Here is a 16,690-nt window from a genome sequence, read left to right on the forward strand (position 1 = left end):
GCAGGCGTGCAAATGTCAGACTGTCCCCTGCGGGGTCAGATAGTCACAACCAATGCCTAAGCAACCACTCACATTGCTTGTAATTTAATAAAGTTGTGGCCAAAATTATGCCAAAAACCTTAAACAAAAATAATGTGTCACTTGTGTTTTATTGGGGGGTGTCTTGGGGACCTCGACATGCAAAAAATAAAAGTTCCAGTAATGTTTGGAAGTACACTAAATCATCTCTCTTGGGTAAGACTTCTGTTCTCCTTTGAGTTTGTTTTGTAATAACACTCAACATGATGTTGGTGTACTGCAATAGGGTTGTTGTTTTTTAGAGACTCAAACAGTATGCTCTCTCTTGACCTTCTCTAGCCCAGGATGATTGGATAAAAGGTTCACTTGGGAATTCTGAAGGCTAAACTAATGTAGCCTTGTGTATTGGTACCAGGCCTGGTCAGAGAATTCCCTTCCGTAGGGAGTAATATTGTTCTGTTTTTGAAGTCCTGAATTCTTGAAAACACATCTCGATAATCTGGTGGAGCTTGTTTTCTAAGCCATGAGTACTTTGAGGTTGTTTATTTATTAGTCTTATTATTACCTGCCAATGATGCTATAATAAGAATATTTCATCCTATTACAATAGAGTGATGATCTCTGCCTATATGGAAAGATTTTTGGCAGAGGGTAACTGAAACTGAAACGGAACTGTACAGAACAACCTTATATTTACAGAGCAAAATATCCTCTTGAATTATATACCCAGCACATGGAACCTTACAAAAGGACAATATGAGTGGACTCTCTATGCCCTTACAACAGCAAAAAGACTGATCCTGATGAACTGGGAAAATAAAAATGCGGCTCCCTTCTACGATTGGATTGAAGACTTATACAAACTCGTAACATATGAACAACTTGCAAATAAATGCAGACTTGCAATGGACAAATTCAATGATATTTGGAATCCATTCTTACAAATACAGTGGTGCCCCGCAAGACGAATGCCTCGCAAGACTGAAAACCCGCTAGACGAAAGGGTTTTCCGTTTTTGAGCTGCTTCGCAAGACGATTTTCCCTATGGGCTTGCTTTGCCAGACGAAAACGTCTTGCAAGTGTTCCGATTTTTTTTCACTCCCCCCCCCTTTTCTAAGCCACTAAGCCGCTAATAGCCTTTTAGCCGCTAATCCGCTAAGCCTTTAATAGCCACCAAGCCTTTAATAGCCGCTAAACCGCTAATAGCGCTAATCCGCTAAGCCGCTAATAGGGTTGCTTCGCAAGACGAAAAAACCGCTAGACAAAGAGACTCGCGGAACGGATTAATTTCGTCTTGCGAGGCACCACTGTACTGTAATAGGTTAAGATCTGGTAAAGTATAATAACAACCTTGTAAAATATACAGTTTTGGGTTTCCCTCCTCCCCCCTTTATTTTCCCTTCTACATGGGTTCTGTTTCTCTTTTTCTCTCTTTTATTTAAGTCTCACCATGTTTAGTGCACATATAGGTAAAGGTAAAGGAACCCCTGGCCCTTGGGTCCAGTTGTGACCGACTCTGGGGTTGCAGCAATCATCTCGCTTTACTGGCCGAGGGAGCCAGCGTATAGCTTCCGGGTCATGTGGCCAGCATGACTAAGCCGCTTCTGGCGAACCAGAGCAGCGCACAGAAACGCCGTTTACCTTCCCGCTGGAACGGTACCTATTTATCTACTTGCACTGGCGTGCTTTTGAACTGCTAGGTTGGCAGGAGCAGGGACCGAGCAACGGGAGCTCACCCAGTCATGGGGATTTGAACCACCGACCTTCTGATCAGCAAGTCCTAGGCTCTGTGGTTTAACCCACAGTGCCACTCACGTCCCTTAGTACACATATAGTTGTGTACTTTTTGAACTTTCAATAAAGATTTTTAAAGGGGGTGGGATAAAGATCTCTGCCTAATAAAGTGCTGACTACAACCCAGAATATGAAACGAAAATCACATCCTGGTTTGATTGATATATGGGTTTGTGGTAAGATACTAAACCATGGTTTCCCAGTTCAGATATAGCAGGAAACTGTGGTTTAATGTTATGGCAACAGACAGACATGGAGCACAGCAACATAATAGTCTAATACAGAGGTCAGCAACCTTTTTCAGCCATTGGCCAGTCCACCTTCCCTCAGACCATGTGGTGGGCCGAACTATTTTTTTTTGGGGGGGGGGATAAATGAATTCCTATGCCTCACAAATAACCCAGAGATGCATTTTAAATAAAAGGACACATTCTGCTCATGTAAAAACACACTGGTTCCTGGACTGTCCATGGGCCAGACTGAGAAGGCGATTGGGCCACATCCGGCCCCCAGGCCTTAGGTTTCCTACCCCTGGTCTAATAGAACAAGATTGTTATGTCTGCTTCTTGTCGCTTTTATCATTTTGTGGCTTTTAGCTTATTTTTTTAAATAATGATGTTAATTGTTTTGTTCATTTTGCAAACCATCTTGAGAATATGGTTGAGAGGGTAGTGTCATAATACATAAATAAAAGAAAATGAATGTCTGAAAAAATGCCAGTCAGTTAATTCTCCTTGCCATTTACCTTGCTGTGCCAAAAGTGACCGAGATAACAGGGCCATTTTTTATACCCAGGAAAGCTCCAATACATTCTTTTTCTCGGCTTGCGTAATCTGAAAATTTTTCACATTTCATGGCAGGAATTGCAGATTTGCAGTTGAGTTTACAGTTGACAGGGGACTGTAGCCAATCATGGCTGCATTTATTAGCATACATATATGAAGTCAGGGATTTCACATTCACACATGACATCTTTAAGTGTGCAATCAACATAAAATTAAGTGTACACCTTAAAAAGGCTGTGCCTTAATTCACCCGTACTCTGATGGCCTTTGAAAAACTCTATGCCAAAAAGCATATTAGATATTGCACAATGATGGACAGTGGATCATCACAGCCATTAACAGATTCTTTTTTAAAAAAAGAATCTGTGTTTGTTACAGCTGCAGTATGTTAATGCTATATTTACAATCTTAAATCCCATTTCAAACAAATGAAATCTCAGAAAATGATGTTTATTGCTAAACATTCTATTCAAAACAACCTAAAATAGAAGCTTAGAGTTCAGCTTAAAGAAAGATCATCTCTGTCATATTCAAAGCTGGGATCCACATTCCTCACTTCTATGTTAGCTTCACAAAGCATGCTCGGTCCCTGCTCCTGCCAACCTAGCAGTTCGAAAGCACGTTAAAGTGCAAGTAGATAAATAGGTACTGCTCCAGCAGGAAAGTAAATGGTGTTTCCGTGCGCTGCTCTGGTTCACCAGAAGCAGCTTAGTTCTGCTGGCCACATGACCCAGAAGCTGTACGCTGGCTCCCTCGGCCAGTAAAGCGAGATGAATGCCGCAACCCCAGAGTCGGCCACGACTAGACCTAATGGTCAGGGGTCTCTTTACTGTTACCTATATGTGCACTAAACATGGTGAGACATAAATAAAAGAGAGAGAAAGAGAAACAGAAGCGGCTTAGTCATGCTAGCCACATGACCCGGAAGCTGTCTGCGGACAAACGCTGGCTCCCTCGGCCAATAAAGCGAGATGAGCACCGCAACCCCAGAGTCGGTCATGACTGGACCTAATGGTCAGGGGTCCCTTTACCTTTACCTTTTAGATCAGGTGTGGGGAATCTTTGGTCCTCCAGAGGTTGCTGAACTACAACTCCCATCAGCCACAGTAAGCATGGCCAGGGATGATGGGAGTTGTAGTTCAACAACACAGAGAGCCAAGGATACCCCACACCTACTGTGGACGTACAGAACCAGCCAGACTATGCCATGGCTAAGCTGAATAGGAAATAATCCTCATAGCTCACCACAGAATAAAAGTGGGTTGAGCCACTTGGCGTTCACAGATTTCTCAGACTAATAAAGTTGCCCATTGCTCGTTAAAAAAAAAGTTGTGCATAATGTCATTTGTCAACTTGCAGGGAGATATTTTCTGTTCCAAAAGAAGAAAGGAAAAGTACAAGAAAGAAGATTGTTCATAATCATCTCCCCAGCATGCATCCTATTTACTTCAAATTTCACTTGTATGAGGCATAAGATATAATTGCAGTTATGACAGCATTAAAAAGTTACGAACGGACTGCTTCTCATTATTGCTCCATGTGCGACTTGCATGTGTCACTAATAAAAACATGATGATATTTACTGGGGCACCAATTGCCAAGGCGTTCTTGAGTAGAGTTCTGAAAGGGAAACTTTGGCCACCCCTCTGTTTGTCATTTACCCACACATTTGGTGTTAATATACTTTAGGCTGATTAACATGTGTATGTATATCGCTCATGATTTCAACACTCAACGTTGTATTCCTACATTCAGCTGAATTGTGAGAATGTGTCGTTTGTTGAAAGCTGCAAGGCTGGAAGTGATGTCAATGTATCACTGGTGCAGAGTCCCATTTTAGAATGCTACCATATAGCAAAAGCTCCATGCATGTAGAAAGCTAGCACACCAGGGGAAGAGTTTTAGTATATCCTCCGCAGTGATGTTCTAATTTTTCATCTCTGTTTGTAAGCACCTGCATTTTGAACTGGTATAATCCAGAATTCTATCACTACAGACCATCATCCAATTTTGCCATGGGTGCACAGTCGTACCTCGGTTGACAAACACCTTAGCAGTCAAATGTTCTGGCTCCCAAACGCTGCAAACCCAGAAGGGAGTGTTCCGGTTTGCAAACTATTTTTGGAAGCCAAGCATTCCGCAGCTCCTGCAGCCAATTGGAAGCTGTGCCTTGGAAGTCGAACATTTTGGAAGTCGAATGGACTCCCGGAACGGATGCCGTTCAGCTTCCAAGGTACAACTGTAGTAGACTGGCCTATGGCCCTTCTTTCCAGGGGCTTTCCAAACACAGTCAATCTGTACAACAATCCCAAGACTACATTTGGTTTCAGTCTGCTAATTCCTATCCTCCATTCCATCGCTAAAGAGTTCTGACTGATGCTTCCCAAATCTCTACACTCAGGTGGCAATCCTCTTTCTCAGGGTTAGAGTGAATGAGACAACTCTCCTGATCCGACCCATTACACTGAGGGAAGAGTGTATCTGTCTGTCTGGCTCCTTCTCAGCCACCTGGCGTGCACAGGTGAGGACTAAATGCCTGAATACCAGCTACAAATGTACAATTCTTCATATGCAGGTGAAAAAAGCACATGCTTTTCTTTATTTTATTTAAAAGCATTTTAATGCAGTGGTACCTTGGGTTACAGATGCTTCATGTTACAGACTCCGCTAACGCAGAAATAGTACCTCGGGTTAAGAATCATAGAATCATAGAGTTGGAAGAGACCACAAGGGCCATCGAGTCCAACCCCCTGCCAAGCAGGAAACACCATCAGAGCACTCCTGACATATGGATGTCAAGCCTCTGCTTAAAGACCTCCAAAGTAGGAGACTCCACCACACTCCTTGGCAGCAAATTCCACTGTCGAACAGCTCTTACTGTCAGGAAGTTCTTCTGAACTTTGATTCAGGATGAGAACAGAAATTGTGCTCCGGCAGCGTGGCAGCAGCGGTGGGCCCCATTAGCAGTACCTCAGGTTAAGAACGGACCTCCAGAACGAATTAGGTTCTTAACTCGAGGTACCACTGTACTTTAAAATCTCTAAGTGGTAGGTAAAAGGTAAAGGTAAAAAACACTTGGATGGTGTGAAAAGCAACTATGGGCTTGCGGCGCTCATCTCGCTTTCAGGCTGAGGGATCCAGTGTTTGTCAACAGACAGCTTTCCAGATCATGTGGCCAGCAGGACTAAACTGCTTCTGGCACAATGGGACACCGTGACTGAAGCCAGAGCACACAGAAATGCTGTTTCCCTTCATGCCACAGTGGTACCTATTTATCTACTTGCACTTACTTATCAGAGTTCAAGGGCACATTCCAGCTGGGCAAAAATAGTAACATAGGAAGCTGCTTTATACTGAGTCAAGCCATTGGTCCATCTACCCTATCAATTGTTTGTCGCTAACTGGGAGCATCTTTCCAGGACTTCAGGCAGATCTCTCCCAGTCCTACCTGGAGATCCTGGCAGCTGAACCTGGGACCTCCTGCATGAGCGCAGATGCTCTACCATTCAGCTATGGCCCTTCCTCCAGCCCTAAAGGACTGGTTTACACCCGGACAACACCATTACTGGCCCCAAAAACATCACACATACCATCTCGGGACTATTTAATTGCTCATCGTCTAACATTGTGTATGCCATCAAATGCCAACAGTGTCCTTCAGCTCTCTATATTGGACAAACAGGCCAAACCTTATGCCAAAGAATAAACGGACATAAATCTGACATCAAGAATCACAAAACAGAGAAACCAGTAGGAGAACACTTCAATCTCCCAGGACATTCTATACAAGATCTCAAAGTAGCTGTTTTACTACAAAGGAATTTCAGAAATAGACTGGAAAGAGAAGCTGCTGAATTGCAACTCATTACCAAACTTAAAACCATGGAGAGACCTGGTCTGAACAAAGACATTGGATTCTTATCTCATTATACATGACTAGCCATTTCTCACCTTCTCACCCCTTGCCTTTTCCTGTAAGACCTATTACAGCCGTTAAGAGTCGTCAACAGGCTCATCTCAGCTATCTGCCAATCTCCCATTCCCACCACCCTTCTGAGTAATACCCCTCCCCACCTTCTCACTATATAGAAGGATCTGGCAACTTCTGTTTCAGTGTATCTGAAGAAGTGCGCATGCACACGAAAGCTCATACCAAGAACTAACTTAGTTGGTCTTTAAGGTGCTACTGGAAGGAATTTTTTTATTTTGGTTTGCTGTAAGAATTTTAAGGTCTCAAATATAGCATAAATATTCATAAATGCCCACATATATAAATATATGAACCTTGTGTCTGAAATAGTATGGGAGAGCAATCCTGGAGCCATTTTGACTCTCCCAATGACCTCAAATATTCCTCTGCGGTAAGGGAGGCAAATGAGGAAAGCCTTCCCACTGCCTTCTTGCTTGCAAATCCTGTCTTAAGGACATATTTGTGTATGAATAGGGTGAGCCTGTGACCTGCATTCAGGAACTAAAGTATTTACCATTACAATAGAATGGCCGGACTGCCCTGGTAAAGCAATCAGTGACCATTATCAGGTATCCTGGCAGGCAGGATATCTGCTGTGGACCGCCTCCCTCTGTGATGTATGTATGATGTTTTGGGGTGGTGGTCTTGGGCTACAGGGTGGCAATTTCAAAAGTCTATATAAGGGCTTGTGCACCATTGTTCGGGGTTCTCCTCCCTCCTGAGTGGGGACCCTGTCGCAACAGTTCCTTGAATAAAGATCAGGCTTACTAGCCGCTTTGCTTTTCAATATACCATGGTTGGCCTCTGTTACTTTCTCCTACCAACAAGGAACCCACTTAAGGACTCTATACGGGCTCTGGAATACCCCATAAGGGAAAGGGAGCAGTTTTTCTTATAACAGGTTGGTACGTGCCAACCACAGAACCTAGGGCTTGCCGATCGGAAGGTCAGCAGTTTGAATCCCTGTGACGGGGTGAACTCCCGTTGCTCGGTCCCTGCTCCTGCCCACCTAGCAGTTCGAAAGCACGTCAAGTGCAAGTAGATAAATTGGTACCGCTCCGACGGGAAGGTAAACGGCGTTTCTGTACGCTGCTCTGGTTCGCCAGAAGCGGCTTTGTCATGCTGGCCACGTGACCCGGAAGCTGTCTGCGGACAAACGCCTGCTCCCTCAGCCTATAGAGAGAGATGAGCATAGAACCCCAGTCGTCCGTGACTGGAGCTAATGGTCAGGGGTACCTTTACCTTTACGTGCCTGGAAAAGAAGCTGCGGTTGAGGGCAGAAAAGACTGGAAGGCCATGTGGGACTCCCCACTCCTGTTTTAATACCTCAATATCAGGATTCTGCATTTTGACAAATGCCTTATAATTTCCATCACTGTCTACTGGCAAGAGATATAGCATGCGGAGAATTATAAAGGCGTGCTTCTTACTTGCCATCAATGAGTACTTCGGCCTGCCGGTTGTTCACCTGGTTGTCACTTTTGTGGCGAAACTGCAAAGGGTTAAAAGGAAGAAGAAGAAGAAAAAACAGGCCTGTAAATGCCCAGGTAAGTGTGGTACACAGTACTCTGCAATTAGGTTCCAGCCAGACTACGTTTTTTAAATGAAGTTGACTTGCAGCAGAATGTAAACAAGTTGCTTGGAACAGGAAAGTAAAATGGACTTAGCTAGGGGTTCCATTTGCAGATTTCCACATTGCTGTTTTGCAAGCCAGGAGCAGAAATGTAAGGACAAATATAAATAGTTTTCCAGATGTCTCTTTACGGGCTTTCCTAAGCGAGACTGAGAGTTGAAGTGAGGAGGCGACATCAAGGAAAGAATGCCGGAAAAGCCCATAGCACAGGAGCACAAAATTAGGAGGTGCGTGGGAATGTTCTTTATCTGTTTATTGATCTGCAATATTTCTTATCCACACTTCACCATAAGATCCCAGGGTCGGATACAGGAATAGAAAATAGGGTTAAAAACACAGATAACAGCATTACAATTCTAAAATGCCCAAACCCTTTCCAAACAAAGCAGAACAATATAAATTCTTCCCCATACCAAAAAAAGGTGCACCCACAAAACACGTTCAGTGTAAAGAGGTGTGTCATCAGCATATGGCAGAAGTTGTACAATGAAGATGGTAGATGCAATTCTGTAGAGAAGGGGTCCCACAATTTAGGGACCATTCTGAAAATTAGAGGTTTTTGCCCTCGTGATATATTGCAGAGCTGCTACTTAAAGCTTTAAGAAGTTAAATGGGAAAAGACTGGGGAGAACATTGCTCCCCAAAGTGCTGTTTCCAGAGTGGGCAAACTCTAGCGGCTTCCCTTTTCTAAACTTGAACTTTCAGACACATTTATTTCATCTATGAATCACTTCCCATGAGGCATCCCAAAGCAATCTGCAATATAACAAAAACACATATAAAACACTTACAAATGTTAAAAACAGCTAAAACAATTGCATATACAGCGAGGTCAAACTGGCCAGTTTGTGGTCAGCCATCAGCAACAATAATCCTCAGGGCCAGTTCACAGCTTTTTGCTGCCTGAGGCCAGGCAAAAATTGGCAGCCTCATCTATCATGGAGCATGGTACCCAAAGTAGATCAAGGTATTTGGGCACCTAATGCAGAAAACAATAATAATCAGGAATCTTTGCTAACTAAGGAGTAAGGTCTACTCATGAGGGCATCACTCCTCACAAAGGCACCATCTAGCAGGTGGGAACATGAGGTCCCTCCCAAAAAATTCAAGGAGGGAGCCACGGCAGGCTCCATTGGACCTATCCACACCTGTGACCGGCCCCATTGGGGGCTGTCCTGTAGCTGTGACAGGCCCACTGAACCTACCCACAGCCACAGCAGGCCCCCTCAGGCCTCCCCATGGCTGTGAAGAGTCCCATCAGACCTCCTCCTGCCATGAGATGCCATACACACACACATAAAGTTGGGCAGAACCCAGTTTGTGTGACTCCTGATGTGTAGTTTGTTACTCTGAATGAGGTCTTAGCTTTTGGACAGGCACTCTAGCACCTAGTTACAGCCTGATGATGATGATGATGCTTCGGCGATCCCTCATAGCCAAGTAAGATTGTCTTCCATAAACATGGTTTTAACAGTGAGTTTGTAAGTGACACTGAAGGCCAATTCTGGATCCACACGTCCTTCCACAGTGGGGACACAGGGTTCTGGGTGGGAGTTGATCATGGTGAGGGTTTGCCAGGCATGCCTTCCTCTTAGCACGTTTCTCCCTTTTGTCCCGAGTTTGAGTGTCTTCAAAACCCACGTCACCTTTGGTGAAGGCTGTTCTCCAATTGGAGCGCTCGCAGGCCAGTGTTTCCAAGTTGCCAGTGTTTATACTACATTTATTTTAGATTTGCCATGAGAGAGTCTTTAAACCTCTTTTGTTGACCACCACCATTATGCTTTCCGTTTTTATGTTCGGAAAAGAGTAGTTGCTTTGGAAGACGATGATCAGGAATCTCCACAACATGACCAGTCCAACGAAGTTGATGTTGAATAATCACTGATTCGACACTTGTGATCTTTGCTTCTTCAAGTACACTGGCATTAGTTCGCCTGTCTTCCCAAGCGATGTGTGAAAATGTTCGGAGACACTGTTGATGGACTCTTTCGAGGAGTTGCAGATAGTGTTTATAAATGGTCCATGTTTCACAAGCATATAGTAAGGTTGGTAGTACAATAGCTTTGTAAACAAGCATTTTGGTTTCCCTGTGAATGTCCCAGTCCTCAAATTCTCTAAAGCCTGGTGCTAAACCTTCATGTGCCAGTGATCTCTTGGGCTTGGGTGTGGCTCAACTTCCATGTCTACCTCTGAGCCCTCAATAACAGCCAAATGGAGCTGAAGTGCCATAATGCCTAACAGTCCTGGTTCTGCCTCACTGTTGCCTAACCTGTCCTTCTGTATCATGTGTAGGGAATCTTTGGCCCTCCAGATGTTGCTTAACTACAGCTCTCATCAACTTCAGCAAGCGTGGCCAAGGCCCAAGGATTGTGGAAGTTGTTGTTCAGCACAATCTGGAGGACCAAAGTTTACCTGCACCAGTTCCATATGGTTCCCTTCAGAAAGGATGAGGTCCTCCTCTGAAGAAGACTCCTTTAGTGGGTGCCTGATATGCACCCTCTCCAGAAAGAAAGAAAGAAAGAAAGAAAGAAAGAAAGAAAGAAAGAAAGAAAGAAAGGAAGGAAGGAAGGAAGGAAGGACCCCCAAGGTAACCAAGAATTACTCAGGCACAATGTGAAGTCTTCTTGCAAGCAAGAATTGATGGACAGATGCAGGCTGATGAACCATTGAGACACTAATCACTCAAGCAGCTGCCAGTTTAGTTGTTGACTGCAAGGCCTTCAGTTCTGTTGCTTTGCAAGATCAAAGGTTTGCCCTGTTGCAATGCCAGAGAATATTTCGCAAAACCACAGAACTGTTTCCCACTGGAGTCAAGCCAGTGGATGCGAAAGAAAAATAACCCCACCTTCCTCAGTTTTAGCTCCACGTTGCTCATCTGCACTAGAACCTTACTAAATATTATCAGAATATGATGCAAGATCTTTTTAAGAAGAAAGACATTTAAGAATTATATTCAAAACCAAATGTGTGTTTCTTCCACTACCCACTGTTGTCTGGAAATGCCCTGGCAAAGAAAAAGACCAAGAATTCCCCCCAATTATTTTTTTACTTTTAATGGTTTCCTCTAACTCGCTTCAATTTGATGTATGTTTATTAATGGAATCCTCAAAGCCTCGGGGAGGATTCAGTGAAGAATTCAAGTTTCTTCATCGCCCGCTGAACTGTTTCACAACATCCAAAATCTCCCAATGAAATGCCTGTTTTTGCAAAATCGCCCAATGAAATGCCTGTTTTTGCAGAACTCCTACCCTGGTGCAAAAAACCAGAACACCCTCCAAACGAACCCAGAAACTTGCTGAACTACAGCTTCCACCAGCCCCAGAAAACTTGGTCAATGGCCTAAGAGTTGTAATTCAGCAAAAACTGGAAAACCAAAGGTTACCCCCATCTGAACTTTATACACACACACTTATATTGGGGTTTTTAATACATCATTTCCAGCAATCATTTAACATAACTTCTTAGATTATACAATATTGTGACTTCCGACAGCAACTTCTGAAGCTTTTCCGTTCTTTATCGCTTGTTCTGCATTTCTTAATTTCTCTATTACTTTTAATTGTCCTTAACTAATAATTCTCATCATAGTCTTCCTTGCAATGTTTCAAATAATCCTCCTTACAGAACTTCTTGCAATCCTACTAACGTAATCTGTTTATTACAATTGCTTTTCAAATAGTTCAAATATTTACTCCAGTCTTCTAAGAATCTCTGATCCTGCAGGTTTCGAATCCTTTCTGTTCATTTGTCTAATTCCGCATAGTCCATTAATTTGATTTGCCATTCTTCTTTCGTCAGTAATTCTTAACTCCATCTGAACTTCATCTGCGCTACTGAGTTCCCTGTGAACACAGTATCCTGGCTGATCCCAGCAGGCGTGCTCTGACCCCCACTCAGCTGATCCGTGGGGAAAGCAAGACTCCTTTGCCAATGAACAATCAGAAGCACATTCTAAGGCTCCCAATTGTGCATTGGCAACTGTAGGCCTGTCTCTCCCATACCTGATTTCACCCATGGCATCAGGTGCAGGGCAGGTGGGTGTGGTTTGGGGAAAACAGCCTCATGGGCCACACTGAAACCCTAAGTAGGTCCATGAGCTGGGGTAACTGTGCCCCTGAAGGACCAGGTGTGCAGCCTGCGAGTCATTATGGACTCACAGCTGTCCATGGAGGCGCAGGTCAATTCTGTGCCCAGGGCGGCTATCTACCAGCTCCATCTGGTACGCAGGCTGAGACCCAGCTGCCCGCAGACTGTCTTGCCAGAGTGGTGCATGCGCTAGTTATCTCTTGCTTGAACTCCTGCAATGCGCTCTACATGGGGCTACTTTTGAAGGTGACCAGGAAACTGCAACTAATCCAGAATGCGGCAGCTAGACTGGTGACTGGGAGTAGCCACCAGGACCACATAACACCGGTCCTGAAAGACCTACATTGGATCCCAGTATGTTTCTGAGCACAATTCAAAGTGTTGGTGCTGACCTTTAAAGCCCTAAACGGCCTCGGTCCAGTATACCTGAAGGTGCGTCTCCACCCCCATCGCTCAGCCCAGACACTGAGGTCCAGCTCCAAGGGCCTTCTGGCGGTTCCCTCTCTGCAAGAAGTGAGGTTACAGGGAACCAGGCAGAGGGCCTTTTACAAAAACTATACCATTCAGTATTCCATTATTACATCCATCAAAACTGTTGAATTTATCTTAACAAGCCCTTACAGACGGCCTTCCTTGAAGTGAGACAAATAACCTATTCCACTTTTTTTTTTTAAGACCAACACAACCACCCCCACCCATGGTAGGGGGTTTGTGTAAAAAGGAAGGAAGGACCAGGCTGGTCTTTCATTGTGGGTGTATTCTGCAACATGTTCTTTACACAACAGTAGTACGTTTGTGGTAGATTTATTCCGCTTTACTTTGTTCTGCAATGCTACCACAGTAGTGTTTTCTGGAGGTGCTATAGCACAATAAAAACCGGCCAAAAATAAACCACAACATTTACTGCATAAGAAGTTACATTAAACACTTGTAGTTTAATGGTGATTTTTTGGACATAATGGAGATGTAAAAGATTTGGATTATTATAAGAGGTGCAGGAGGAAATGATTAACAATAGGACCCGCAAAGGTTGTATGTTGGATATGTGATTGTAAAACTGTAATCTGAAACACACACACACACACACACACACGAAGTTACAGGATTTCAGCAGGAAGTTACAAGATGCCTACTGACTGAAAGTGAAGTAGTCTGACTGCCCCAAAACATTTGCAGAAACAATATTGAAAGCAGGATCCTGACAGAATCAGGAGCAGAAATCATCCCAACTGCCCAATAGAAAAAGATGTCAGGAGGGAAACATACTCTATGATACGTCATAACCATTTTTCCATCAGTATCTTTTTTTGTGTGCAAAAGCAGAGCGTTTTTGAGATTTTCACTCTTCTTAAAATAAAAAGATACAGAGGGGAGAAAGACCGCATAACATTGCAAACTAAAACCTTGCTGTGAATCCCACTGTCAAAATCAGTAGACAGTGGTTAGGGTACGGATACAGAGGTGCTATATCTTTTAGGCAGCCATCTTGTGATAGTGCATGCAATACAAAAAAGGGCACCAGTAAATTACTGCAAAGACTTACGTAGTCGTCGGTGGCATCTTTGGCAGCTGTAATGGTTAAAACCAGCGCTAAAGGAACAATGGTAGCAAACCATGATAAGGAGGATACATCTGGAATCAACTGTAAGAGAACGTTTAAAGGATTTTTTTGTGTGAGGACAAATAATATTTAAAAAGCCTCCTATAGTTTAAAAAAAATCACAGAATTCTATGAATTCACCAATTCATAGAAATTGGTGAAATGCCAATTTTCACCTAGAGAGTGAGCCTGTGTACATACGGTACATTTAAAGCACAACACACACCCAAAAGAATAATGGATACTGTAGGTCCGCTCACCTTTTATCCAGTGGGCGGTATTCCGCCCAGTCAGCCGGGCCTCAACAGTTTTCCGGCGTAGGTGTGGAGGTGCACTGCCTCCCCTTACCCCACATCACAGTCGGCCATGTCATCTGTGCTGCGGACAGCCCCAGCCAATCTGCTGCCCGGGTGGGTTTGGCCACGGGCCATTTAATGGTGGCACGGCCGGCTGGCCCCCTCTTTCTCGCCCCTTCGCCAGATCATCCTACCCTCCCACCCTCTTTTCATGCTTTGCTCTGGTATGACCTTGCTATGGCAGTTGTTGGTCGCCATGTTGTTGGGGCCTGGTAGGAATTTTTTCCACCTGGCAAATTGGCACCGGCCATTTGGTTTTCGCCTACCTAGGAGCAATCGTCACAACTTTTATAATAATAATAATAAATAATAATAATAATAATAATAATAATAATAATAATAATAATAATAATAATTTATTTGTACCCCGCCCATCTGGCTGGGTTTCCCCAGCCACTCTGGGCGGCTTCCAACAAAGACCAAAAATACACTAAAATGTCATGCATTAAAAACTTCCCTGAACAGGGCTGCCTTCAGATGTCTTCTGAATGTCAGGCAGTTGTTTATCTCTTTGACATCTGATGGGAGGGCGTTCCACAGGGAGGGCGCCACTACCGAGAAGGCCCTCTGCCTGGTTCCCTGTAGCTTTATTCTCACAATGAGGGAACTGCCAGAAGGCCCTCGGCGCTGGACCTCAGCATCCGGGCAGAATGAGGGGGTGGAGGTTAGACTTTTGTGAGGTTAGGCACTGGGTGAGCCTTTGGTTGGTTGGCTGGAAGGGAGGTTGTTGCCTTGCCTGCCCCTCCTCAGTAAGGGTATCCTGTTAGAGGGATCTGGGGTGTGAATAATATCTGAAGCCTGGGCATGTGCTAGGGCCATGCCACTACCCCAAGGGGGACCCCGCGGGGTGCCCCTATTTGATGTAACTCATAGGGCACCCCCTATTGGTGGTTTACCCTTAAGTGGACTCCCTGTAGACGGGCAGGAGTCAAGATATAGCCTGGCTTCACTCCAACGCCTAAGACAAAACACTCAACATCTGTAACCAATGAAGTTGTGGCCTATTTGAACCCACAAACCAAAATACTCTGTGTCAGTGTGATTTATTGTTCTCCTGGGAACTTGGCTTGGGTGCCTTGGCATGCAATTGACCCCCTCACAGAGCTACAATTCCCAGCATCCTTAACAAACTACAATACCCGGGTCCTTTGGGGGATCATCAGCATCTAAAAGAGTGAGCTAGGTTGCAATAGCCACAGGTAAGTGATGGAGAGCAATAGGCCAAAGTTTGGCATAGGGAGATGTGGAAGTGGGATGGAAGAGGCAGGCTGGAAGCTGGGGACAGAGAGATGTGTCTTGTTCTGTGCTGGATCCTAAGCTGTGACTAATAGAGATGCAAGGTCTTTTGGGGTGTTAATGCTGTAAACCCCTCCACCCTCAGCTTGTAAATAAAACTGTATGTACTGAAGACACCAGTCTCCGCTGACCTTCATTCCAAGGAAACTGAACCCTGGATAAGGAATTGGAACCTCTGGTCTCCCACTGTTTTTTAGACTACAATTCCCATCATCCCTGACCACTGGTCCTGCTAGATAGGGATGATGGGAGTTGTAGTCTGAAAACAGCGGGAGACCCAAGTTTGGGGACCCCTGCTCTTCACTCAGAGTCTCATCACTCAGAGATCAGGTGGCACATAACAATATACAGTCATACCTCGGAAGCTGAACAGAATCCATTCAACTTCCGAAACGTTCGACTTCCAAAGCGCAGCTTCTGATTGGCTGCAGAAGCCACGGAAGCTCCATCAGACGTCTGGCTTCCAAAAGAACATTAGAAAACTGGAACACTCACTTCTGGTTCAGTCAGGAGTTGGAACGTCTGACTCCCAAGGCATTTGGGAGCCGAGGTACGACTGTACACAGTTTTCCCTTTTATAACCATTGCCATTTAATTTGCCTTTAAAATAAATATTGAATATAACCTGTAAAATCAGGAGGAACACGAAGTAGGCATTGGCAACACGCTTGAACTGCTCAAACAAGTTGATAGGCAAAAAGGTCAGAACGTTGTACTTGGATGTTTGGATGCGGTTGTTCTGAAAAATACGCAAGAAGGGGGGTGGGGGAGATTTAAAACGTATTAACATGGGAGAGCAAAAAATGTATACAGTAAACAGAAAAGCCAGAAAATTGACCCTCATCCAACTCTACAATTTTTTATGATTCTGCACCAAAGTTTGGCAACTGGCTAATGGTTATAGACTCAACGATAAACATGATAAAAAATGTGATTCTTAATTTAGGCATATACTATTTTGCATATAAAAAGCCAAAGCACTGAGCAATACAAAATTTACAAAATACGTAATATATAAACTTTAATCATCATCATTTATAAAGTCCCTGAATAGCTAAATATAAAGGTCAAGAGCTTTTTTTCAAGGTGTAAATGCAGTTCAGGGTGCTGGTGTCAAGATCACTGCAAGATAGGGAAGGGTTAAATGTCCCC

The 16,690-nt window shown here is 44.1% G+C and overlaps 3 protein-coding genes across 3 annotated transcripts in view; 2 read left to right on the plus strand and 1 right to left on the minus strand.

The window, feature by feature from the left end:
* Window positions 1-16,690, minus strand: part of ATP8B4 (ATPase phospholipid transporting 8B4 (putative)) — a 115,165-nt gene that overhangs the window by 83,760 nt on the left and 14,715 nt on the right. The window contains exons 5-7 of the mRNA XM_082198321.1: window positions 16,164-16,277; window positions 13,830-13,928; window positions 7,998-8,059 (exon numbers count right to left, since the gene is read on the minus strand). Coding sequence (XP_082054447.1) covers window positions 7,998-8,059; window positions 13,830-13,928; window positions 16,164-16,277 — 275 coding nt within the window. The remainder of the gene's footprint in view (window positions 1-7,997; window positions 8,060-13,829; window positions 13,929-16,163; window positions 16,278-16,690) is intronic.
* Window positions 1-16,690, plus strand: part of LOC309518517 (normal mucosa of esophagus-specific gene 1 protein-like) — a 139,044-nt gene that overhangs the window by 58,388 nt on the left and 63,966 nt on the right. The window lies entirely within an intron of this gene.
* Window positions 1-16,690, plus strand: part of LOC309518518 (normal mucosa of esophagus-specific gene 1 protein-like) — a 104,595-nt gene that overhangs the window by 14,238 nt on the left and 73,667 nt on the right. The gene's annotated exons all lie outside the window — the stretch shown is intronic.

Source organism: Podarcis vaucheri (assembly GCF_965113315.1).
Source record: "Podarcis vaucheri genome assembly, chromosome: 14".
Taxonomy (NCBI): domain Eukaryota; kingdom Metazoa; phylum Chordata; class Lepidosauria; order Squamata; family Lacertidae; genus Podarcis; species Podarcis vaucheri.